The 27,619-nt window shown below is 39.6% G+C and overlaps 1 protein-coding gene across 1 annotated transcript; it reads left to right on the top strand.

The window, feature by feature from the left end:
• On the top strand, positions 1–26,201 carry LOC145987288 (putative fatty acyl-CoA reductase CG5065). The gene is made up of 9 exons (XM_083121806.1): positions 1–115; positions 1,604–1,831; positions 3,447–3,692; positions 7,715–7,860; positions 8,742–8,851; positions 13,480–13,672; positions 18,054–18,296; positions 22,144–22,401; positions 25,822–26,201. Exons 1-9 carry the CDS (start codon positions 113–115, stop codon positions 25,964–25,966), a joined length of 1,572 nt encoding a protein of 523 aa, XP_082977932.1. The 5' UTR covers positions 1–112; the 3' UTR covers positions 25,967–26,201.
• The last annotated feature ends 1,418 nt before the right edge of the window (positions 26,202–27,619 follow it).

Here is a 27,619-nt window from a genome sequence, read left to right as displayed (position 1 = left end):
TGAAGGTAAGGTGCATTTGACTCAGGAGGCTACACGATTATGCGTTGAGTTGAAGGCTGAAGATCTGTTGTCGTCTGTTGCAAGTTGGCAGTGTCAAGATTGGTGCTGTAAAATGGTAGGCAGGAAGTGTCTGTATTGATGCATACATGCTGACTTTGCATAAGTTGCACTTCGTTCTTCTGTGTATTTTTCATGTTGTATGTCGTTCTTCTGCCTCTCCAGGCTAACTGCGACGATGAAGATAAGATGAATGATGAATGATTGTGAGGAAAGGACGGACACACACGAATGCTCTCGAACCCGGAACATGCATTGCAATGGAAAAACCATGAGAGCAACATTCAACTCGAGAGGGAACCAGATTTGGTTTGATTGATTTTGATTGATCCTTTATACTTTGCGTTGCCTTTTTGAACGATTGATTGATTGGTTTGGTTTATTTTACTCCTCTCTTCTGCCACTTTTGGCTAATCTCGAAGGTGACGATGAGTGAGTGATGTTATGTTAAAAGTGAGGAAGGGACGCTAACAATTTTACTGCTTTACCGATTAAACACGCATGCCGAGACAGGAATTTGTTCACTGGAACCCTGGCGTCGTAGCGCGTTGTGTTAACGCGCAGGCGCAGTCGGCAGACCAAATTTGGTTGCATACATATATGTATTTAAATATTATAAATTGCATACTGTTTTCCTTATATTAATAATATTCATTACATAATGCACACATATAATTTATGTTCCAGTTTTTAACATATCCCCCCACAGAAGTTTTGGAAATCAATTACCACTGTGCGCAGAAGTAGCTACGAAAGGTGGTAGTTGTTATTTTATAAATGTCTACACAATATATGTATGTATGTGTGTGTGTATGTTTATATATATATATGCGTGTGTGTGTGTGTGCGTGTGTGTGCATAAATATTTATATTTATATATACGAGTACATATAAACATATTGTGTTCTACATGTGAAGTTGTTTTCTAAATAAATAATTTGTATCGTTTTTATAAGAAGTAATATTTTTTCTCTCTAAGCCACGATGTACAGATGCTGACTTACTTTCTAAAAGTTGCACTCCATTCTCCTGGAAGTTTCAAAGGGGACACTGCCCCTTCCCCCAGCCCCTCAATCGATGTTCCAGGCTACACTACCTATTTGAATAATAATATATAGAATTTAGAATGTAAATTTTACAGCTTTACCGATTAAACAATTTGTTTTATTAAAGCTTACGATTACTCGTATCACTGAAATTTCCCAAATATTTTACAACGCTCTTATTGTGTACAAGAGGGAGAAACAAAATATCGATTTTTTCACACCACGCTACATTCCCTTTAAGAAATTCAAAGTGACATAGATCCCTAAAGGTTTTCAGTAATGTATATCATTTTAATTCCGAATCACTACATACCAGAAATGCAGTTCCTTTGAAACATTCTACTTTTGCGTAACAAAGAAGAGGGCATTTGCCCCACATGTAACCCATATACCCCGCATATGGTTCGGTGATGAAGTAGTGCGATACATTCTGGCGTCAGTGACATATTAACTACATTATTCTAGCATATAACTTGAGGAAATTTTCATTTATTTTTCAGAGTAAGTTCGCCAACATGGCTGACCTCAACGACGGGTCGTATGGGAGCGAGGTGGCGGAGTTCTACAGAGGCCGTGACGTCCTGCTGACGGGTGCTTCGGGGTTCCTGGGCAAAGTGGTTCTGGAGAAGTTGCTGAGATCTTGTCCAGTTGGCAACATCTACGTGGCCGTCAGGCCGAAGAGGAAGGTGGACTTCCGAAAGAGGGTAGACGAAATGCTCAACTGTGCGGTAAGGGTTTTGGTAATCTCAAGACTTAACAATGTATTATTCAAGGTAAAAGTAGTTCAGCTGCAATAATTGGATTTATCTGCAGATTAAGAGATTAAGGCCATATTTCTCTTTTATAAAACAGAGTTGGAGAGTTAGTTAGTTAGCATCTGCGGAGTTCCGACATTTCCGACACCGTCATTTGCGACACTGAGGCAAAAACTGTTTTTTTCCCGTCATAAGCGACACTGCTTCGATTTTCCCCTACGATTTCTAATTTGTTACCAGAATTAGCGACATTTGCGTACGTGCAGCAGTAGCAATAGCGTCTTTGAAGAAAGTATTTCCCGAGGATCAGATCAGTGGTTGTAATTATCACTTTAACCAATGTTTGTGGCGAAAGGTGCAGGAGTTGGGACTGACAAACTATTACAAAACAGATCCAGACGTGCGGCTGTGTATAAGGATGTGTTCAGCTTTGGCTTAGTTCCCTGTGGCTGACGTCGATGATGGATGGTTGTGTGTGATGGAAGATGCGCCAAACCACGACATATTGAGAAATTTTTTGGATTATTTCGTTGAACAGTGGATGACAGTGGCGTACGTTCAGAAATTAGAATGAAAATAGTAAGATGTTGGTTCAACTACAAGAGAAACGACGCATTCTACATTTCTACATTGACAAGGGATTGCAGTCTGCTCCTATACTGACAAGGGATCTAAACAATCCGTCATTGACAAAGGATAAATACATCCAGCTTTTAAACACCCAACTTCCATGATGCCAGTGTGAAGGAAAACTAATAAAGGTTTTAAAAAACCCACCAGCTTCCATGATGCTGCCAGTCCTAAGCCTGGATAAAGTGTGACGGGAAGCTATTTACACTTTGTGTCGCAGATGACGGTGTCGCAACTGTCATGGAATATATTTTCCATTTGGTGTCGAGTATGACGGCAGAAATGCTAGTGTCGCATACGACGGTGTCGCATAAGTCGTGGATTCAGTATCTGCACGTAGAATCCGTTGTTTACGCCTAGATACATATCATTGACGGTAGCAACGTTTCGGTGACGCCCTCTTTGATGTTCTTCTGTTCTTCCATTCATGCACAACTTATTATTGGTCTCTGGAGTAGTTACTGCATGGAAGCACTTTCGCTCGCTCGTTCTCTCGAGTGTTTAAGATGGAGTAGCGTTTTAATGTGACAATAATCGTAGAAATGTAAAATACCCGTCCTGGCAGTTTCACCCCATAATCATCTGTTTCATTTTCATATTGGTAAAATAGACATAACTACATTTTAACATGGAGATGATGACTATGTGCACTTAAGTTTCAATTTCACTGCGCCCACCACCACAGACAAATTACGGTTATACGTATCGCACTACTGGGCTTCGAGCGTGTATCGCTCGTTTTGCCTGTTCGAGCGTTATTCGCTCGAGCGAAGAAACTCTCGATTCCGCACGCTATCTAGCGACGTTCGTGCGAACTATTTGGCGCTCGAGCGAAATGCTTTTACTGCAGCATTCTAACGGTCTCTTTATTGACGATACTTCCCCTTTATAACCTCTTGATATCTTTCACCTTACACGGACATTCCAAATTAATGAAAACATTTATATGGAATTCCAGTTGTTTGATTCGCTGAGATCTCGCCCAGCAGTTATGAGCAAGGTGATACCAGTAAGGGCGGATCTGTGCAGCCCGGGACTGGGGTTGAGTGAGAGGGACAGGAGGGTTCTGCAGGACAATGTCTCAGTGGTCCTTCACTGCGCTGCTTCGGTCAGGATGGACGAGAGTCTGAAAGAAGCTGTAGCCACGAATCTCCACGGAACATATGAGCTTCTCAAGCTTTCTCGAAATATGGGGAGACTAGAGGTAAGTGTTGCTTCACTTTTATGGAGGATGGGATAATATGTGCTCTCTTTATATAATATGTGTGTGTGTGTGTGTGTGTGTGTGTGTGTGTGTGTGTGTGTGTGTGTGTGTGTGTGTGTGTGTGTATATACAGGGTGTTTCCGGTCTGATGATACAAACTTTCAGGGATGATGGAGAAGGGCACACGTATCAATTTGAGATAAGGAACCCTGGTCAGATCAGGTGACCGAGCTGGCCACGGAACAGATTGTGAAACTTGTGCAGGTAATAGAAGTATTACATCTCCATACACCTATTTTCGCTTATAACTTTCGACTAAGTCGTTTCCGGACCAGGGTTCCTTATCTCAAATTGATACGTGTGCCCTTCTCCATCATCCCTGAAAGTTTGTATCATCAGACCGGAAACACCCTGTATTATTGATGAGGGAAAATAAATGAACCTCGAAAATCATGAAATACATCACTCTCTCTGTACAGTACGCCGACCCATTCAAACAAACAACATCGTGCATGCCGCTGGCTAAACAAAGATATTCCTTCGATACTACCGGGTTCGTCTTCCTGATAGAGAAGTGCAACCCGGTAGTAAAAACGACATATGTGTCGTTTGTAATTGTGAACAAAAGACCCAGTCTTTGGGGAAACGAAAAGTCTTATTCCACCTACATTACCAGGCACGTGGAGTGTCGTTTGGAATCACGATCAACAACAAGCCAAGGGGGCGATCGACGAACCAGTCAGCCAGAGGCAGTTTGGGCCAGGTAAGTAGTACGAGAGAGTGCTCACCCGATTTACCTCATACTTCCTCCTGCCGGCGAGACCGACGGCGCCATTCTGTTTCCAAATCGCTGTACCTTTGAGCTACATTCCTTGGTAACCTGCGATCCCAGTTCGCATCTATAGGTCACGCAACATGATGGAGATGCTGGGCAACGATGCCAGTACCTCTCGCAGTAGCGGCTTGTAATCACACATTTGCGATTATCTCGAAAACGGCTCGTTTGCAGACCCATGTTTACTGAGACTTTTTTGCTTCTATTATCGTGTACTTTCACCTGTGTCAGTTTGCGCTTTTACTTTTGAGACACCCTGTGTGGATATATGCATATTAGACCATTGGTAAAATTTTCGTATCCGCAAAATGTATTTCTTCAATTTTACAGGAGAGAGTACTTACCGAACTGAATTTCCGTACACTTTTGAAAGGTCCTGCAAGTGTTTTTTTCCAATCGGTTAATTTTCGCCGGTAAATCATATATTTTTGAAGATTAATGTCTCTCCGTTGCACGAAAGCTGTTGCCTCTATTTCCTTGCACTGCGTAAATCAAATGTTGCGTTCGTTCGATGATGTAACCCCCGGTCAATGTTTCCAACCACATCGTTGTTTTCCAAGAACATGGCAATTTTGAAGATAACAATTTTAACTATGTTTGCCTAACCGAACCGAACCTAACCTAACCTTGCCGTGCATGGTTCGTGGGGCTATCCGTGAATGGTTCGTGGGGCTACGTGCATGGTTCGTTGGGCTATCCGTGTATGGTTCAGTAACACGAAAGTAGGTATTTTTCGATAAAGAAGTTTGCAACACTGCATAATCACTGATCATGGACAACGCTAGTGAAGATTTCCCCGCCATATTGCGTGTAACGCAAGCGAAAACGAACAAACAAGAATTACTCGATATGTCGAAAATTGATTATTTGCGTGAAAAAAACGAAATGGCACCTTTAAGAATCCATAGGAATGCAGAATACGTAAGTACCAATGTGAAAAAGAAGAAAATAAAGGAATTTCAGACGTTTGGCGGATACTGTAATTTTAATAGATCATTAAATCTTATGATAATATTAACACGTAATTTAGAAACACTATATTTTAGGTATGAGCCGATACCGATATCATTACCAATTCCCACGGATACCGATACAGATATTTCAAAACTGCAGTAATTACAATAGTCCTCCTCCGTGGCCGTGCGGTTTAAGGCACTTTGCTTTGGACGGCGGCTACGGGGCGGCATGGGTTCGATCCCGGGTTCAGTGTCCGGTAATTTTCGGCCATCAGAATATTAAAATGGATGTTATGTAATCACAGAATACAGTTTTTTCGTGCAAGATAAAAATTAAGTTTGCATTTTGTATGAAAGACCAATATGATCGAATGAATTTCAAACAATACTTTCCGATACCGATACCGAATCAGCAGATCAGTATCGATTCAAAGCCACTATATTTACATTCTAACAGTTGGGCTGAAAAGTTCGTAGGCTGACTCATAGATGGCGTTACTAGAATTAAATCCATGTGATTTTTACTTAGTACTAACCTTCAAAAGATACGTGTATAAATTTCACAGCTGCCGGATAATTAGTTCGTGAGATATAGCATTTTGAGTGATGCAGCTTTTGTTATTGTGAAAAAATGGATAAAAAAAGAATTTCGTGTGTTAATAAAGCATTGCTTTTTGGCGGAAAAAAATACTGTTGAAGCCAAGGCTTGGCTTGATAAACATTATTCGGACTCTGCACCAGGAAAATCAACCGTTGAGAAGTGGTTTGCTAAATTTAAACGAGGCGAAATGAGCATCGAAGACGATGCACGCAGTGGACGCCCCAAAGAGGCTGTTACCGACGAAAACATCAAAAAAGTCCACAAAATAATTTTAAATGATCGTAAAGTGAAGTTGATCGAGATAGCTGAGACTTTAAAAATATCAAAGGAACGTGTTAAACATATTGTGCATGAATATTTGAACATGCGAAAGCTGTGTGCAAAATGGGTGCCGCGTGTGCTCACAATCGATCAAAAGCAACAACGTTTTGATGATTCGGAGCAATCCAGAGGCCAATCGACAGTCAGCCGAGTGGACTGCACGTGATGAAACGAATCCAAAGCGTGGAAAGACGCAACAGTCGGCTGGCAAGGTTATGGCATCAGTATTCTGGGATGCGCATGGTATTATATTCATCGATTACCTCAAAAAGGGCCAGACCATCAACAGCGATTATTACATAGCGTTGTTGGAGCGTTTAAAGGATGAAATCACGAAAAAACGGCCCCATTTGAAGAAGAAAAAAGTGCTGTTTCATCAAGACAATGCACCGTGTCACAAATCAATGAAAACGATGGCAAAATTATATGAATTAGACTACGAATTGCTTCCCCATCCACCAATTCTCCAGATCTGGCCCCCAGTGACTTTTTCCTGTTTGCAGACCTTAAAAGAATGCTCGCTGGAAAGAAATTTAGCACTGATGAAGAGGTAATCGCCGAAACTGAGGCCTATTTTGAGGCTAAAGAGAAATCGTACTATAAAAATGGCATCGAAAAATTGTATGACCGCTATAATCGTTGTATCGCCCTCGAAGGCAACTATATTGAATAATAAAATCGAATTTTGTCAAAAAAATATTTTTTACTATGTTAGCCTACGAACTTTTCAGCCCAACTGTTAAGAAATCCAAACTCGCACACAAGAAGAGCTATCAAACTACTAACAACGAAAACTAGACCAAATATCTATTGACAAGTTCAAACTTAACGCGCAGCAAATCTACCTACAAATTTCTTCTGAACACTTTAACACATGTAAAATATGAAAACTATGCCATGAAAATGTAAGTGGAAAAGAGCCTGCTGTTATCTCGGCACGGTGAGGTCGGTCAGTTGCAAAATGGTGTCCTTCTTTAGTCCACAAGGCTGCAACTTTTCGGCAGGGAAATCATTAATGTACACGAATAATTTTTCAGTTTTATTTTTTACTTTAAAATATATAGTTAAAAAATAGTATACTAATTCCATTTTCTTTCAGGTGGATAAAAACATGCCCGGTATGGATAAAAATAATTTTATTTTGCCGGGGATAAAATTCTTTGTGGGGGTGTATCTCCAGCACCCCCTTCGTTAATTCGCACAAAGTATATATGTATGTCAAGTGGAAGTATTGCTATTATGTCATTCTATGATACTCTCTGTACACTCAGTATTTACATTATAAGCATCTATGTCCCTTTCTTTATAGGCGTTCGTCCACGTGTCAACCGTTTATGGGAACTGCGAGCGAGAGAAAGTTGAGGAAATAATTTACGAAACTACAGTGGATCCAGAATTTATGCTTCAGATGGTGCAGTGGCTGAAGGAGGACTATTTGAAACTTCTAACTCCCTAGTAAGTGAACACGGTTATTCTTGTTTACTGTCTCTGAATTGAAGGGAAAACTATAAATGAATGAAGAAAATAGTTTTTAAATGCTTTAATTCGTCTAATAATGTTTCGAAAATCGTTAATGTAGTTCGATTTATTTGTTATTTCTTTACAGAGACCATCAATGATCTAAGATTTACTAATTATGTGAGAAAGAACATGTTCAAGTAGTACTCACTTCTTCCAAAGATGTCACACGTAATGCTCTGTACATATATGGCATCTGCTGGCAGAAGTGAGTACTAAGTCGTCACAGGTAATGGTGTGTACGACAGTATACTTCTATACTCCATGAGGCTCAAAAAATATCACTTCGCGGGCTTGCAGCAGACGGCAATATGGGTGTGTGTCTGCGAAAACCAATTTAGTCCTTTCCATTCTGGAAGAGTGAGTGACCTCTGCCTGTTGCTACCTCGGCCTGTTTGTTCGGCTGAGGAGCAGACGACACGACAGTGTGCGAGCGACGTCTGCTGTTAGCCCGCGGAGAGCTCTTTTTAAGGCCTCCTGCAGTATAATATCTTATGGCAGAACTATGCACAAGTAATACTTCCATTGTATTTTGATTACACTTCGTGTCTTTACTACGTATCAAAACGGAGAGGAGATGAATGACACGCTGATGACGCTGAAGATAATACAAACTCAAATTAGTGTCAATGAATCTCCAATGCGTATTTCGATGGGTAATCCCCACGTCACGTGTATGTTTGTCGAAACGCTTTCTTGATGTCGAGTTGTTTCAGGTTCACGGTAATAGCAATGTTTCTATTTTTTGTGTAACGATTAAAATTTAAAGCGGTGCTCAAATGTATTTTCATTGTAATTATGCCTTTCGTGTATTTCAGCTTGGTGGACAAGAAGCCGAATACTTACACGTACACTAAAGCACTGGCGGAGAAGTTGTTGTTGAAGTATTCAAAGGACATTCCCGCTGCTATTATTAGGCCATCGATTGGTAAGTTGGTGCAAGGATACACACAGGTGCGCTAAACCTCCTAGTCACTCAATGAGACATTTTCAGATAGTTGAATAGCAGACTATACATGAAAACTTGACTTACTTGACTTATTTATTGTTACTCCGCTACGGAGCATATGGCCTCAACGAAGCATCGTCAACTGACTCTGTTTCCAGCCATCTTCCTTATCTCGTTCCAGGTCTTTCCTGCTTCCCATATTTCTTGCTCTATTGTCCTTCTCCAACTCATTCTTGGCTTTTCTCTCCTACGTTGTCCTTGTGGATTCCAGCTCAATGCTTGTCTCTCTCGATTGCCGATGGATCTTTCCTCAATGTGTGGCCAATCCACTTCCACTTTCTTCTTTTGATCTGTATTGCCACCGGTTCCTCTTGCGTACGTTTCCATAGATCTTCATTTGAGATAATATCTGGCCAATATATTCCCAGAAGTTTCCTTAGGCATCTGTTTATGAATGTCTGTAGGTCTTTAGTAATTTTCTTTGTTACTTTCCAAGTTTCACAACCATAAAGGAGAACTGACTTCACATTAGTTCTAAAAATTCGCAGCTTATTTCTTATTGAAATTTCTCTGGCTTTCCAAACTTTATATAGCTGAATAAATGCTACATTTGCTTTCCTAATTCTTGATCTAACATCATCTTTTGTTCCCCCTGTATTTGTCACCAAACTCCCCAGATATGTAAACTCCTTAACCTCTTCAATATTTTCCTCATTCAAGTGGAAATTTTCCATCTTTTTTACATTTGTTCTTAATGATTTCGTCTTTGTACTATTTATCTTTAAACCAACTCTTTTCCCTTCCTTATGCAAATCTCCTAATTTCTTTTCCATATTACGGTATGTGTGAGACAGCAGACAAACATCATCTGCAAAACACAAGTCTTCTAGCTGTTGGGTGAGACTCCAATTTATACCTCTCCTTTTTCCTTCCGTTACCCTCTTCATTAGTTTATCAATTACCATCAGAAATATTGTTGGTGACATGCCTTACCACTGAAATAACTGGTATTGGATCCGTAAGTATTTCCTCATGCACAACTTGACATGTGGAACCATCATAGGAGTTTTTAATAAGATCAATCATATGTGCTGGAATGCCATATTCTTTTACAATTGTCCACATTTTCATTCTATTTACAGAGTCAAATGCTTTCTGGAAGTTCACAAATGTAAGGTACATATTAGAGAAGTATTCCATACTATGTTCTATAATAATACGCAGTGTATTTATCTGATCTATACAGGAACGGTTGCTTCGAAAGCATGCTTGTTCTCTCCGGATCTTTTTCTCAACACATCCTTTAATTCGGTTTAAAATAATTCTACTTAGAGCTTTACTAGGAACTGAAAGTAGTGTTATGCCTCTCCAGTTATTGCAGTTAGTAATATCTCCCTTCTTAGGTATTTTTACTAGTAAACCTCATTTCCAATCTTCTGGTATTGAATTTGATTTCCATATTTTTGCAAAAAGTGGTTGTAATATTTCTATGGTCATCTTCATGTCTTCCTTAAGAATTTCTGGTAGAATGTTATCAATTTCAGGTTCTTTACCACTCTTTTGTTCTCTCAATGCTTTTTTAATTTCTTCTTTTGTTGGTTCTTTAGTAGTTATTTCATCTTCTATTTCATATTCTGGCATTTCTTTCGGTATTTCAAGCAAATCTTCTGTCCCATCTATGGTTTGGTTTAATACTTCTGAAAAATGTTCTTTCCATCTATTGAGCTGATTTTCCTTATTCGTAAGGAGTACTCCATCTCTATTTCTCACTGGGCGATTCCGTATGGTTTTCTTTTGAGACAAGATCTTTGTAATTTGTTATACTTCCTTCATATTTCCCTCATTTACTGCTTTTTCTGCCTTCCCGGCTAACTCACTGGTCCATTTTCTACGGTCAGCTCGCGCACTATATTTCACTTCATGATCTTTTTTCCTATATTCTTTCTTGTAATTCTGCTTTCTTTTTCCTAGTCTTACACATATTAATCTTCTGCTTAATGTGTTTCCTTTCTTCTATTTTCCTCCAAGTTTCCTCTAACATCCAGTTCTTTTTCTTAGGGTTTCTATATCCCAAAACTTCTTTTGATACCGTTGTAAATGTATTTTCACCTTTTCCCAGTGTTGTTCCACCTCATCACCATCCAGCTCCCCTAGTTCTTGATATTTGTTTTGAAGTTGCAACTTGAAGTCCTGTTTTACACTATTATTCTGTAGTTTTCCAATGTCAAACTTTGTGCTTTGCTTATTAAATTTCTCCTTTGCGGCCATAATTTTTACCCTAAAACTGGCTACCATAAGATGATGATCAATGCTAATGTCTGCTCCACGTTTACTTCTCACATCTAATAAAGATGTTCTCCATTTCCTACTTATAGCTATATGATCAATCTGATTTTGAGTTCTATGATCTGGGGATACCCAAGAGATATTATGTATATTTTTATGTGCAAATAGTGTACCTCCAATAGTCATTTCATTTGAGGCACACCAATCTACAAACATTTCCCCATTTTCATTTCTATCACCTAGACCATGCTTGCCAATCACTTGCTCCAGTCCAACATTTTCTGAGCCAATTTTAGCATTTAAATCGCCCATTACAATAATAACATCTTTCTTCTTAACCTTATTTATAGTGTCTTGTAATTCTTTGTAGAACTCTTGTTTTTCTTCTATTTCTGCTTGGTTTGTAGGTGCATAGCATTGTATGATGCTCACATTTCTAACCTTTGCCTGTAATCTGACCATAATTATTCGTTCAGATACAGGCTTCCAGTCCAATATACTTCGAGCAGTCTTCTTGTTTATGAGTATGCCTACTCCATTACGATGTTCATCATCTTCATTTGGTCTACCTGAATAGAGGAATGGCATACCACTAGATGTTTTCATCTCTCCAAATTCATTCCAACGCACTTCGCTCATTCCCAGGATGTCCAACTTATATTTCTCCATTTCTGCTTCTACTTGTTGCAATTTTCCTGCCTTATATAATGTTCTAACATTCCAAAACCCCACTACAGTTTTCTTTTTAAGTCCAAAGGTCGTCAACAGTTTGTCCGTCCGGCTATTTTCTCGTTTGGTTTCTTTAATAATGTATTTTAAGGGTAGTGGGTTATTGGCCCTCTGACCCCGAGTGCCATGATGGGGCTGCCATCTTTAGGCCTTGGCACTTGCCACTCCACAATGTGGGACACAGATGCAGATGTCCGCATTTGTTTGTTTGGGACTGGGTTGGAATATTAGGATAGGATATACTAGGTAAGATGGGACGTTGCAGAACGCTTTAGTCTGGCTTCTCTTCTGAGACCTGTCCAGCATGGGTGACCCTGCTGGTAGAAAATCTACCACTGGCATAGCTCTCAGCCTCAACAAAGCACGCAAACCCCTCCGCCCGCACGGCCAGTGCTACTTTAAGGCGGCGTTCCCTGGAGGGGTATGCATGAAAAGCGAAAAAGAAAAGAAATTAGTGCAAAGTGAGAAAGAAATAATTTTCGTAACTTATACAGTAAACTAGGTAACGTCAAGGTATTGGAAATATACAAGAAATATGACTGCATGCTTTTTAAGAACCTAAACGTTTATCGCACTAACATTGTACCCCGCAATGCTTGTGTTACAGGCAAGATCTGATTTTCTTAAAATTATAGATATGGGGAACCGGAATACTTTTGGGGGTATGCGTTCTTTGGTAATGGTGCTTTTAAATAAACCAGGCCGTTTTCTCGGAATTTTAGTGGTTTCCCAATTTTTATATTCTATATTTATTTCATCAGTGTAAATGTAAAGATATTATGTTGGTTGGTTGGTTGAATTGATGATTTAAGTCCACTTTATGCACAGTAAGGCTAATCGGGAATGGATCTACAGTTTAAAGTGGGATCCGGACCACTTGTGCCTCCACCGGGTATCGAACCCGGGACCCCTTGATTAAGATATCATGTTACAAATACCCATAGACATTAATGAAAAAATATAGGTTTGTATGTCTAAGGCTAGTTTTTGGAGTCAGAACATGTTACTTGACGTGATATTGTGTTGTACAAGGTTAGTATTTGTCCTATTTTGGTTTTATAAATGTATATTGAAATATATTTGAGGAGATACGGTTAGAGGTTATTTTGGACTATGTAGTTTTAAGTGAGTATTGTGTTTTGAAAGTTAAGTGCTTTTGGGGTATAGTTATTCAATCAAGTTGTTGCATATAAAGGTAAAATAATACTAGTTAGATATTAAATAAATAAATATCCTAAATGCAAAAACCAAATACGAACTACAAGACTGCAAATGTTGTTAATTTCTTGTTAAGTGTAATGTAGTACTATTAATAGCAAATCACATTTTTTTTTATTCATATATTAATTGTACAAAGTAGTATGATAAAGATTATACATAGAAATTCATAATGCCAGGGGTCTCGGGTTCGAATCCTGGCCTGGGCATGGATGTTTGTGAGTGTCCATTCATCAATTTCATCATATCATCACTCATCACCACCTTCGCAAATTAGCCAGAAGTGGCAAAAGAAGCGAAGTAAAAGAAATTATTCATAATTGAATTTAAAATATGTTTGAGATAGAGAGAGCTGATTGTAGATTGTTCTTCAGTTACAGCGTCCAATGCAGAGCCTGTCCCCGGTTGGATCGAAGGGTTGCACGGTGCAACGGGGCTGGTGGCCGGAATAGGGCAAGGCGTCATCCGCTCCTTGCACTGCGACAAGAGGCTGAACATTGACCTAGTTCCGGTGGACTTCGTTGCGAACGCCATCATTGCGGCCGGGTGGCGCACGGCCTATCACAGGTACACTGTGTTTTTTTAAATGTATCTTAACCATACGACTAAGTAATTGAAATGTACAACTCTACACTAGGGTTGGTCAAACCCGGATAAATTTGTATTCGGATTATCCTAAATATCCAGATACTTGAATTACCAGATATCCGAAATAAGCAAATGTGTACATTATCCGAACAGTTTTATCATTTACTCGCTTTACGGACTCTCCGCATATTCTTTCATTCATTTTCGTATTTCTTCTCAACAAATCCGTCATCCACTCTCTTCGTTTATCCGTTTACGGATTCTCAGCATATTCTTTAAGTGTCTAACTCGTTCTTTTTCTAAAACAGATCTACGCATTTCTAAGTTCAGTATTTATCAGGTTTGTTTGCCTATTTTTCAATGTGGGTCATTTGTGCAAGGATATTCTCGAACCTATTTCCTTCATTTCAGAGACTATTCTTACCAGAAAAATTTGCTGAACTTGAAAAAGTAAATAGCGATCCGCACACACGGATTATCCGTATTTTACGGATATCTCTGCTAGCCGGATATCCGAGTTATCTGGATATTCGGTTTATCCTGATATCCGAAATATCCAGATTATATGGATATCTGTATTATTCGCATATTCAGACTATCCAGATTATATAAATATCTGTATTAATCGCATATTCAGACTATCCAGATTATATGGATATCTGTATATTCGCATATTCAGACTATCCAGATTATATGGATATTTGTATTTTTCGCATATTCAGATATCCTGATTATCCATTGCATTTGAAACGTGTATCGGATAATTTGAATTTCGAATTTTGTGAACTAAAATTTATTTCTTTTTGAAGGGGTCTCAAGGGATATGGATACATTGATTTATTTAATTGTTTGCACACGGAAATACTATTATTAATAAAGGTAAAGCCTTCCCTTGCACATTACAAAATGCAGTGAAGTCATATGGGGGATATCGAGGTAGAGCCACACACATTCACGATCTCGGCCACCATGGAGGTGGTATTATCAGCACAACGCTCCCGCCGCCTTTACCTTCCAGGGTTGCCCCGAGGTACCTATTTCATTAGAGGCTGGATAAACCACAGAGCCACTTCATGCACATATCTCCAAAATTCGATGTTATCGCATTGAGCGAAACATGGCTGCAATTATCTATTCCTGGCCCTCTATACAGCATTCCAAATTTCCATCTCTTTAGAAACGACCGAGACACCCGGGGAGGTGGTATCGCTATTTTCGTTAAGAATAACTTCTTGCCTCTAACGTAATTTCGGTCAATGAAAGTGACCTTGAAGGACTATGGGTGCGAGTCTCGTGCCCAAAAACAAATAAAAATGTTATCATAGGTTGCGGATATAGACCTCCTAGCGGATCGGTTGGAAAAGCGTGCGCAATCTTGCAAAGGATGATCAGTAGCTTACCACCGAGCCATCTATCAATATTCCTTGGAGACATGAACGTAAATTTGCTGAAAGATGACAAAGACTCAGATACGTTAATGGAAACGTTATCAGTCCTAGGACACAAACAACTCGTTACTCTGCCTACAAGAATTACGTGGACATCCGAATCGTTAATCGACCACATTTATTCCTCGAACCCTCACTTGCACACAGTCACACGAACTGTCTATGAGGACATGAGTGACCATTTTCTCGTTTACACCACACTCAAAATTAATATAACGCGCACGCCAAGGAAGCTAATTACTACCCGTAAAATTCATAAAATATACGAACCTAATTTTTTCACCTTCGCGTCCTCTCTTCCGTTCTACGCAAGTACATCTCCCGACTTAACCGTGGACGACAAGGTCAGTCATCTGCAGTCTCTCATTTCGACTGCACTCGGCGAATTTGCTCCCTTAAAAACTCTCAGGGTGAGAGAAAGCAGGAAGCCCTGGATCACCCCTCAAATTATTAAATTAATTTCAGAGAAGAACCGCTTGTTCAAGAAAGCGGTGGATCCTTCTTGTGACTATTCGTGGGAGAACTACAAATCTTTTAGAAATAATTGCACAACAATTACTAGGCAGGCAAAAGTAAATTACTACAGAGATATGGTGAACCAGACCACTAGCAATAACAACTGCAAATGGAAGGTCTTCAATGGGATCACGGGTAGAGAATCAAAAACTGCAATTAATCATTTACTAGTCGACAATGTCCTCCTAACGAGCCCGTCCGACATAGCTCATTATTAAAATATTCATTTTTCTAATATCTGCAAAGCATGGGCGGCGCACGATAATCCTCGCAATTTGAACATAGATATTCTAAGAAAAGACCCCAATTCAGCTGTTGTCCAACAAATTGAAGAGTTCACATTAAGATCTGTTACGGTCGATGAAGTTTTGGCAATTCTTAATAAATTAAACGTAAAAAAGGCAGGAGGTTCGGACGGCATTCCCAACAGCGTTCTGGTGGTGTTGGCCCCACTTATAGCGGAGCCCCTCGTCGACATAATAAACACGTCCTTCAAACGTGGCCAATTTCCAACGAGCTGGAAGCACTCCATAATAACCCCAATTCACAAATCTGGATCTCCTACCCTAGCGTGTAACTACAGGCCGATTTCCTTAACCCCAACATTAAGCCGAGTTATGGAAAAAGTAATAGAAAAGCAACTGACAACTTTCCTGGAAGCCAACAATCTGATGTCTGATCGACAGTATGGATTCAGGAAGGATGTATCCTCGGAATTATTATTACTTAGTTTAATTAATGAATGGCGCGAGACACTGGACAAGAAAAGCAATTCCCTAGTCGGATTAATTTCCCTGGACGTATGCAAAGCCTTCGATACCGTTGATCACATTTTGCTAATAGAAAAATTAAAGAACAGATTTGGTTTCAATAGCAAAACAATTCTCTGGATGGAAAGTTTTCTCGCAAATAGAAAAATCTGAACGAAAGTAGGATGTTCACTTTCCACCGAGCAGTCAGTGTCTGCAGGCATTCCACAAGGCTCTATACTTGACCCAAAATTATTCAACCTATTTATTGACGATATCACGCTAATAAATTCAGATTTATCGATTACTCTATACGCAGATGACTGCCTTCTCGTCCATGTTGGAGATACGTACCAGGATGTAAAGGAGAAAATGGAAAACTCATTCCCCAAAGTATTAACGTGGTACAACATGAACAACCTGAAACTTAACGTTGCAAAGACGAAGGCCATGGTGCTTCACACCGGTAAGGAAATCCCGGCTAACACGATAGATATTACTCTTAATGACGCCAGAGTACCTTTGAGCAATCATTTAAAATATCTCGGAATCATTATCAACCCTCAGCAAAATTTTAATTATCAAATAAATAACTATATTCGTAGAATCTATCACCATACTTACATATTTCGAAAAATTCGTAAATATCTCAATAGAAATCTGAGTAGACATTTCTACCTTTCATTTATTCGTCCCGTATTCGAGTATGGTGCTAGTCTTATTTTTGGCGGTAACATAACTCATCTGAAGAAACTTGAAACTATCCAAAACAATTGCTTAAGAATCATACACATGCACCCCCAAGAATATAATTCCCAACAATTGCGCAAGATTTATAATATACCCACAGTCACTTCGAGAATGCATTACATATACCTGAATAAGGTATTCCATAGCATACATAACAAATCATCTCCATTGCATCAAAGGATTAAGCTCCGCTCAGAGTTCAGCACCCGAAACACCAGATCGTCCTTACATAGAGACCTTGTAATCCCCAACAAAAGCAGATTTGGTCAGAAGTCTTTCTCGTACTTAGCAGCGGTAACCTGGAATTCACTCCCGACGAAGATCAAACTCAGTACCAGCAAAGCGCAGTTCTGTCGTCTCCTACGTTCATATGTCTATAAATTATAACTCCAGTAATATTATTTTCAGTGCTTACCCCCCCCCCCACCATCCCCCACCCAAACACATATATTTTAAAATTTTCATCCCTGTACTTCGAACAGCAATTCCATACACACTCATATCCAAACCCACACATCTTTACACTATCTTTTCTTCTAAATGTGTATAACTCTCAAACTTTCTTTACTTCATTGCTACTATAGAACACTATATATACTAATGTAAATTCATCACATTTTCGTTAGATGTAGCTTTTGCACATTTTTTACTATATAGGGCATCAAGTCATTATTTGTATTAATTTTGTTCAAAATTAAATGTTGTATGGCTTAATTGTAACCCTATGGAAATAATAAATAATAATAATAATAAATAATAAAGAGTTCAAAACCGTTTTTCGTTTCTTTATTTCGGTTTCGACGACCGTGTAACTATTTTAAAAACCAATTTCAAGAAAAATTGTTTTCATGAGTTTTATGAACTCTCACAAGAGAACTCATTTGAGACTCCTTCCAGAAACGAAGGCCTGATGGTCTACAACTGTTCATCCGGACATGCGAATCCGCACACCATCAACCAATTCGTTAACAGAATAAACGAGTGGTTCCTCAAATACCCCACGTGCAGCTCAGCTTGGTATCCAGGAAACACATTGATGATACGTAACAAGTACCTGCAGAAGGCCCTGGTATTCTGTAACGAAATGATCCCTGCCCAGATAGCAGACGCTGTTCTTCATGTTTTTGGAAACAGGAAACGGTAAGTATGCTGGTTCAGAAATCGCGAATCCGAAATCAATTGAACAACTACATTTCCTTTTCGGATAAATTAATCAAATTTTCAATGTGAATAACATCCTTGCAGTGTTTTTTTTTAAAATTTAGAAACCAGAATGAATGTTGTCAAATACAGTTCCAACTTTCTTAAAATCTATTGAGCCATTAACAAGTTTTCGTAATGTAATATGCCTATGTATGCTATTTAGAGCATGAAAAATTTGGAGCATGTGCGTACATCTAAAGTACATCACTGTTTTGTATTACTGTATAGATATAAGTTGAAAAATCTTGGTGGAAGTCATTCAAGTCATTAACTTTGCTATGTACAGTAGATGTAGTACAAGTATTACTCGGCAAATTGTCCACGACTGGACTTATGTTTCAATTCTTGAAGCATAAAACACAGAGTACAAATATGGCGATGGACAACTTGCTTGGTAATACTTATGTATCCCATAATACATTCGTAAAATAAATATGTTAGTTTGCGTTAATTCCACAATTTAGATATTTTCATGTAAGCATAAGTTATTTCGAATAACTTCAATTTAAAATCATATAAAATTTAAAACGTAAGTAAGTAATGCATTGTAGTCATTGTTTTACACATCTAACTTTGCCAAATGGAAACTGTGGAGTGCAGGGAATCAAATCATAAAGGGTTGGCTGGCTTCTTTTTGTGTAGTTATCAGTGGCGTACGCAGGCTTTTCACACGGCAGTGATATGATCATACAAAGAGAAGGGTTTATGATTTACTTTTTGTCCTATATACTTTTTGTCCTCGTATTACCATCGTTTACTACTTTTGACGCTTTTTTAGGGAAGTTTAGACCAATGAATAAGGTGGTCTTATAAGGAAAAAAATTAGGGAAAGCTGCAACAAATTTTATTATCTTCAAAAGAAAGTTCTTAACAACGTACTAATTTTGCACCCTTCTACCACCCCGGATCTGGCCGCCATCTTGGAAAAATGGCGCCCAAAATAAGGTTTTTGCAAATATCTCGCTTGGAAATCATATTATAGCAAAAGAGGTTATGACAAAAAATAATATACATAAAAGTCTCTACAAAAAATGTTCTGTGCATTTTTCTTCTAGCTGAGCGAGAAATTTTATGTTTTTTTCCCGCGCAGTTTTGCAAGTGCGGAACTCACGAAAACGTCCTTTCCATGTTGTTTTGTAGTATTTATCTTCTATAAAACTGTACTTATTACATTTGTTGTTTCTTACAGAATGTCATTTATGAGTTCAATTGCTTTTATCATTGCATGCAGTTATTTACGTCAGCTGTGTGCAGGAGATAATATGTCTGGTCTGAAAGAGAAGATAGCTCCAAAGGAGCATGTTAACTTTTTCCAAAAAGGTTGTTTCACAATAAAAAAAACATTGTAATCAACGGGTCCCGGGTTCGATACCCTTTGGAGACACATTGCACAGTGGTTCGGATCCCACTTTAAACTGTAGATCCAGTCCCGATTAACCTTACTGTGCGTAAAGTGAACTTAAAACAACAATTCATACCATAATAAAATGATCAGAAAAGTTCTGGTCAGATATAACAACTGAGCCGTGATGCGCTCCATTAAGAGTTGTTGTTGTTGTTGAGTTGGGGTTTTGAGTGCGTTTTATGCACAGTAAGGTAATTGGGACCGGGCCTACAGTTTAAAGTGAGATCCGAACCACTATGTGCCTCCACCGGGTATCGAACCCGGCGCTCCATTAAGAGTTGTGGGGGATGGCAGAGGGGTGACCAGAGTCAATGAATGCTAAGTGGATTTTTTGGCATGCTCATTAGCTTCCAGATAAAATAGAGGAGCAGCATGTCGATGCACGAAAGTCTCAAGGGATAAGCAAGGCTTTCAGTTCTTTTGTCAGTGAGGCCTCCCCGATGGCGCAGTGATACGTAACGTCGTCTTCTTCTAATCAAGGGATCCCAGGTTCGATACCCGATGGAGGCACATATGGATCCCACTTTAAACTGTAGGTTCAGTCCTGATTAGCCTTACTGTGCGTAAAGTGGACTTAAAATTCAAACTCAATCAATCTTTTGTCAGTGATTCTCATCTCACCCACCATTCCCTGATTTTGATGGCATAAAGTCAATGATTGCGGAAGTAACAGGGATTAAGAAAACCAATCCTTACGATGTTGGAATGTCTTCAATGTTGAGTATCGTTGGTAAAAATTTGGCAAATGTCAAGTTTGAACAAAATAAGAGAGTTAATCACTGGAGCGGTCACTTTTGAAGTGAAAATCAGATGTGTTGTATCCAGTTGATCCAGAGTTTTTATTTAATAAATTATCTTACTAAAAATCACAAAATCAATTCAGAGAAAAAACTTTAAGTACAAACTTGCCCCATACCAGTTATAGCTGATGAGGTAGGGATGTGGACAACCAAGAAGCCTTCACTTAATGCACTTCTCTGTACCACTCGCTGAGAGACAAAGATTCTTCGCATTATACCCTGTAAACGCCTTAAAGATTGCGCAAGGGGACTTGTAGCTGTAGAAAAATTGGGCTAAAGTTTTCAATAACGTGTTCAAAATCTGACCCTGTTGCATTTACTTCTTAAGATTGGTTTCGAAGAGACACGTCTGAAAGCTCCCTTCCTCTACTATACTCTGTCCAGGGATCTCTGGAACAAGGCTGCGTGTTACATTAGAGAAGGGGAGAAAGCTTGTGGACGGGGCGAAGCAGTACACGCTCCTGTAAGCGGTTAGTAGCTGCAGTCGTTTTCCCTCCGCCATGCCATTACATTCGCTCTCACGTATTCATTGGTCGAGTTACTGTATTCTCGAGTTACTACTTGTGCAGACCCTTTTCTTCGTTCGCTTGCTCCAGAGATTCCAGGGACATAGTATAGAAGACGAACGGAGCTTTCAGATGGAAGCAGCACATGTCTCTTGGGAACCAATCTTAAGAAATAAATGCAACTTTTCGAACTGGCGCGACACGGCAAGCTGCACGTGTCACTCCAACTGGGCCTTGTTCTCGCACCTAGTCAGTTGTGGGCGCATACACGGTGAATGTTATAGACTAAAGGGAGCCGTGTCGTCAATTAGCTTTCAAATCCCTGTGTAGATTGTGACCTGTCGCTTTTGCTTCGATCTGCAAGCTCACGTCAATTCTGATGATATATTCCACATTCACTTACAAGAATTCTTGCTGGTAGAAGACAAGCGATGTTTTGGTTTCTAACAGTAGCAGAAATACAGACATTATGTTCATTTGTTTTATGTTAAATACTACAAAATTATGTTTTAATTATTATACATATATTACCACTTGAGAATACATTTTCAAGAAGAGTCCTTAGAACATTTATAATAGGCATTTTATTAAGAAATAAGGCTTCAAGCTGCCATGCAAAAGCGTTTTCTTGAGTTTCGCTCTTTTACAATGGAGCGGGAAAAAAGGTGAAAATACTCGATTCTCTAGCGCCATAATGGTGCTTCCTAGAAGAAAAATGCACAGATTTTCTGCAGAGAATTTTATGTAGATTAATTTTTGTCATAGCCTCTTTTGCTGTAAAATGCTTTTCAAGCGAGATACTTGCAAAAAACTGATTTTGGGCGCCATTAGAGGGGTGCAAAATTAGATGTTAAGGACCTTTTTATGAAGATAATTGGTCCCTTATTGGACCCCAAAATCATACCTTGTTGACTGGCCTACTAGATATGTCACTGGTTGGTGCTGTATCTTATCATCGTGTCACTTACATAACATTTATTTTAAAGCATAGCCAAACTAAAGGAATGTAACCCATAACATCCCTTATTCTCACCCTGCTGAATGTAACTGTATTATTTGTACCTCTTTTCCAGGTTTTGTAGACTTTTTAGCAAAATCCAATCCCTGAGCAGCCAATTGGACTATTTCATTACCCACGGCTGGTACTTCGATGCTAAGAACATGGACCGGTTGAGACTCTCGATGAACGAAGTCGACAGGAAGCTGTTCAACTTCGATTTTCGTGAGATCGAATGGAGCGGCTACGTCAGATCCTACACGCAGGGTATCACCAGATACATCTTGAAGGAAAGTCCCAGCAGGCATCCCGAATCCAAGAGGTACCTGCGGAAGTAAGTGCACTATAGATGTAGTAGTAATTATTTAAGGGAATACGAGTATCTTCTCGACGTTGGGCTCCACAGAAAAATTCCAAAAAGGGTTCAAATTTTAAAGAATTGTGTCTTTATGAGATGTATTGACGTCATCGTAAGAAAGGAACGTTTTAAAACAGCGTGAGAAAAGAAGAGATATGGTAGAAGCGGTACGGAATTAGAGCGAGAAAAAGAATTACAGAAGCAAGGTGCACAATGATCACACACAAGGAGATAGACAAGGGAAGAAATGAGAAACAGAGGCAGAGGAAGAAGGAAAATAAACAAGGGGACAGAGATAGAAAGAATGAAGAGAGGAAGAAATAAATGGAGTGAAATAAAAGAACAAGACAATGAAAGAAAGGTAGAATGAAAGAGAGAGAAATTTAGGAGCGAGAGACGGATACAGGAAAGATATGAGGGATTACATATCAAAGTGTCCTGAATCTCAATTTTCAAAATTAAATGCAAAGCTGTAACATTATCCTATCTTGTGATTGAACAATCTATAATTTTTATTTGCGAGGGGCATTTTTTTCAACCTCCGATGGACCATAAAAATAAGACAAGTGTAAGTAACAAAATGAATTTATTATCAAAAGTTATGTACATACCTGGTTACTTTTCGACATAATCGCCGTGAAGATACAGGCATTTGTCATGTCGTGGGACGAGCTTTCCGATCCCCTCTGCAAAGAACGTTGACGCCAGTTATGTGAGATGGATCTGATCGTTGTTTTGAAGCTCCTCATTGGTGTGGAAGCTTTGGTCTCCTAGCCAGTTTTTCAATGCAGGGAAGAGATGAAAATCACTCGGCGTTAAGTCGAGTCTATACGCAGGATGACCAAACACTTCCCATTTAAACTGCTCCAGAAAGTGTTGGGTTACAGTGCCCAGTGATTTTCATCCAAAATCCCACCCAAAATCAAATAATTTCTCCTTCAACTGTTACATTTCTTTCTCAACTCCACTAGAGTGTTCTCTCTTTGTCTTAAATAACTTATTTTTAATCATTTGACAATTCAAGGAAATTAAAATACATTTCTTATTAAGTAAAGGGGCAGTGTTTCGTCCGTCGCACCCATGACACAAAATCGTTCACTTATATCTATAAATCTGGAAAAGTATATCAAGGGTAGTTATGTTTAATTAACATTGTTTAGTTTCATAATTCATTGAACAGAAACTATAGTTACTTTGATATAGTCCGTGTGTCCCACTCTTGAGAATGGGACCAATAACTGAAAATGTTCGGATATTGACTTACCGGTATGTACATATCTTGTAGTATTGGTTGGCATGGGAATTACGATTGTGTTTTGTCTTTACATAAAAGTTTAAAATAGTAATGATGTGAATTGATCGTGTTAAGAGTAGCATATTTCCTTTTTCACTGATCTGAACGAAAATGCCACTATCACGTGAGGAACGGATTGCCATCATATTGATGTCAGGGGAGAGAAGTACGCGTGACATTGCCGCAGACTTCAATAACCGCAATCCTGCAAGACAACCGGTGTCACATGTGGCCGTCAGCCAGTTGCTGGCAAAGTTCCAAGATACTGGATCTGTGGACGACAAGCCGCGACATGGACGTCCGAAAACAGTCACGGATGAGGGTACTGCTGTAGCGGTGTTGGCATCATTTGCAAAGTCCCCAACCCGTAGCACACGAAGACTGGCGCTGGAAAGCGGTGTCAGCAGGGGTTCAATTCAAAGGATTGTACGTGACCACCACTGGCATCCGTATAAGATACAGCTGCAGCAGCACCTTAGTGAGGACGATCCAGACAGGCGTTTGCAGTTTTGTGAGTGGGCTATAGCACAACTGCAACGTGACCCTGCCGTCGGTAGCAAGATTCTGTTCAGTGATGAGGCTAATTTTTATGTGTCGGGAGAGGTGAATAAGCAAAATCTGCGGTACTGGTCACCCGAAAATCCACATTGGACAGATCCCAGCAAGGTGACGGGAGGCGGGAAGCTAATGGTGTGGTGTGGTACTTGGGGTTCCCGACTTGTTGGTCCATTTTTCATTGAGGGCAACTTAAATGCAGAGGGCTACTTGCTTCTGCTACGGGAGCAGATCTTACCATCCTTACTGTCTGAGGATGGGAGCTATCCTGAATGGTTCCAGCAAGATGGTGCTCCACCGCACTATGGGATGATAGTCCGTCAGTACCTGGATCAACAATCTCTCACCACTGGATTGGTCGCCGAGGGACTGTGGAATGGCCTGCACGCTCACCTGACCTGACACCATTGGACTTTTACCTCTGGGGACACCTGAAAGCCATGGTGTATGCTACGAAAATCAGGGATCTGGCCCACTTGCGCACACGCATTGTGGATGCCTGTACTGCAATAACTCCTGAGGTTCTTCAGAATGTGGTAAGGTCATGGGAGAGACGATTACACGTGTGTGTTGCGCAAGAAGGACGTCATATTGAGCATGTGTTATAACTTTGTGGTATTGTTAACTCTGCAACAATTAAAGTTAGGTGAAAACAAATGTCACAGTTGTTTTCCTGGTGAAATTCTAGCCCATTTTGATATGTCGCACGACCCCCTTCCCATTTAAATTTCTGAAGTTGAATTCAATATGGCGGACATCAAGATGGCTGTCGACCATGCGGGTGACGTCAGTGTGGTGCCTCCTTGGCCAGGCAACGATTGGTCATCGCCATTTTCACGTTCCATGCCGCAGTGGCCTTGTACTGGGGGTGTTAAGTGACTTATTGAGCCATAACTTTGTGGTATTGTTAACTCTGCAACAATTAAAGTTAGATGAAAACAAATGTCACAGTTGTTTTCCTGGTGAAATTCTAGCCCATTTTGATATGTCGCACGACCCCCTTCCCATTTAAATTTCTGAAGTTGAATTCAAGATGGCGGACATCAAGATGGCTGTCGACCATGCGGGTGACGTCAGTGTGGTTCCCCCTTGGTCAGGCAACGATTGGTCATCGCCATTTTCACGTTCCATGCCGCAGTGGCCTTGTACTGGGGGTGTTAAGTGACTTATTGAGCCATAACTTTGTGGTATTGTTAACTCTGCAACAATTAAAGTTAGGTGAAAACAAATGTCACAGCTGTTTTCCTGGTAAAATTCTAGCCCATTTTGATATGTTACACGACCCCCTTCCCATTTAAATTTCTGAAGTTGAATTCAAGATGGCGGACATCAAGATGGCTGCCGACCATGCGGGTGACGTCAATGTGGTTACCTCTTGGCCTGATAACGATTGGTCATCGCCATTTTTACGTTCCATGCCGCAGTGGCCTTGTACTGGGGGTGTTAAGTGACTTATTGAGCCACCCTGTAGAAATAAGCATTATTTTGTTGAAATATGATGATGTATAATATTGTTTGAATTGTACAGTTTCTATTCCTTTTTGCAGGTTGTTTTACTTGGATCTATTACTGAAACTATTCCTAGTTTACTTGGGATACAGAGTGACAAATATATTCTGCTATTCTCTAGGTTTTGGGCTGGAGTCAATAGGTGACGGTGTACAGAGAATAATAGAAGATTGTTTGGTCTGATTCGTTCATGCAATTTGTTACTCAGTACATGCTGTATCTACTTACTCATATAACTAGTTCTGATCAGTAGGGAATTCGCAAGCTAACTGGAAAGATGTTAGTTCACACGCAGATTAGATTATCATTATTATTATTTCCACAAACATGAATCGAATTCAAAAAAGTTATTTTTCTGATGTACACAATTGTATACAATGTCATTTCAACTCAAATATAGCAAGCATATTTATCTGTTTTGTTGAATTTCATTTCACTTCCTCCACAGAGGCGTAACCACGAATTTGTGTCTGGGAGGTAAGTACCAATAATAATAATATTAATAATTTTAATAATAATATTATTAATAATAAAAATGTTAATAATAATGTTACTAATAATGTTATTTTAACATTATTATTATTATTATTATTGATTTGCTCTATTTTACTTCGCTTCTTGTGCCAGTTTTGACTAATTTTCGAAGATGAGGATGAGTGATGGCATGATGAAAATGATGAATGCATACTCCCAAACATCCATGCCCAAGCCGGGATTCGAACCCAGGACCAACATTATTATTACTATTAGTAGTGGTAGTATCAAAGATGTTATTATCCTCGTAAATTACGCAAAAAGGGGGTAGAAGTTTGTGCTAAAGCATTTGTGATCGAACAAACGACTTGAATTATTTTTATAACACGTTCAATTTCACATTAATAACGGAAAACAAGCACATAAACTATTTTTGAATGACAGAAAATGCTTTAAAAATACATTCCAAATATATTTATTTCTTACATTAACATAACTTTCATGCACGATATATGTTTCTCATATATGCAACGTGGAGTGACGTGAACAGTAAATTGTGTACGTATTCAAAGTTCTGTATTACATATATACAGCATATGTTATTTAAATACTCTATGTGATCAAAAGTATCCGGACACACCGCGAAACGTGTGTTTATCATAGAAGGTGACACAGTACTGTCATCTACCGCGTGGAACACATAGTCAGCGAACTCAGTAGTCTGCAGACAGTGTGAGACAGCAGTATGGGATGGTCTGAGGAACTCACAGACTTTCAACGTGGTCAGTTGGTTGGGTGCCACTTGTGTAGGAAGTCTGTGTGTGAGATTTCCACCCTCCTAAACATCCCTTTTTCCACTGTTTCCCATGTTATAGTGAAGGGATATGTACAACTCAAAAGCGTGCAGGCCAACCTCCCATGTTGACCTTCAGAGATCATCGAGTGTTGAAGAGGGTCGTAGAGCATTATCGTCAATCATCCATCGCCACCATCACACAGGAATTCCGAACTGCATCAGGATCTACTCCAAGCACCATTACTGTTTGGCGCAAGGTGCGGCAACTTGGTTTCCATGGCCGAGCAGCTGCCCATAAGTCAAACATCACACAGACAAATGCCAAACGCCGCCTCGTGTGGTACAAGGAGCGTCGAAACTGGACCATAGGACATTGGAAAACCGTTGTGTGGAGTGATGAATCACAGTACACAATGTGGCGATCCGATGGTAGGGTGTGGGTGTGGCGAATGCCTGGTGAACGACATCTACCAGCCTGTATAGTGCCGACAGTGAAATTCGGAGGTGGCGGGGTTACAGTGTGGTCATGTTTCTCCTGGAGGGGGCTTGACCCCTTGTTGCTTTAC

This window comes from Lepisma saccharinum, chromosome 4 (genome assembly GCF_977018435.1).
Source record: "Lepisma saccharinum chromosome 4, izLepSacc3.1, whole genome shotgun sequence".
NCBI lineage: Eukaryota > Metazoa > Arthropoda > Insecta > Zygentoma > Lepismatidae > Lepisma > Lepisma saccharinum.
This window is presented reverse-complemented; position numbering and strand designations above follow the sequence as displayed.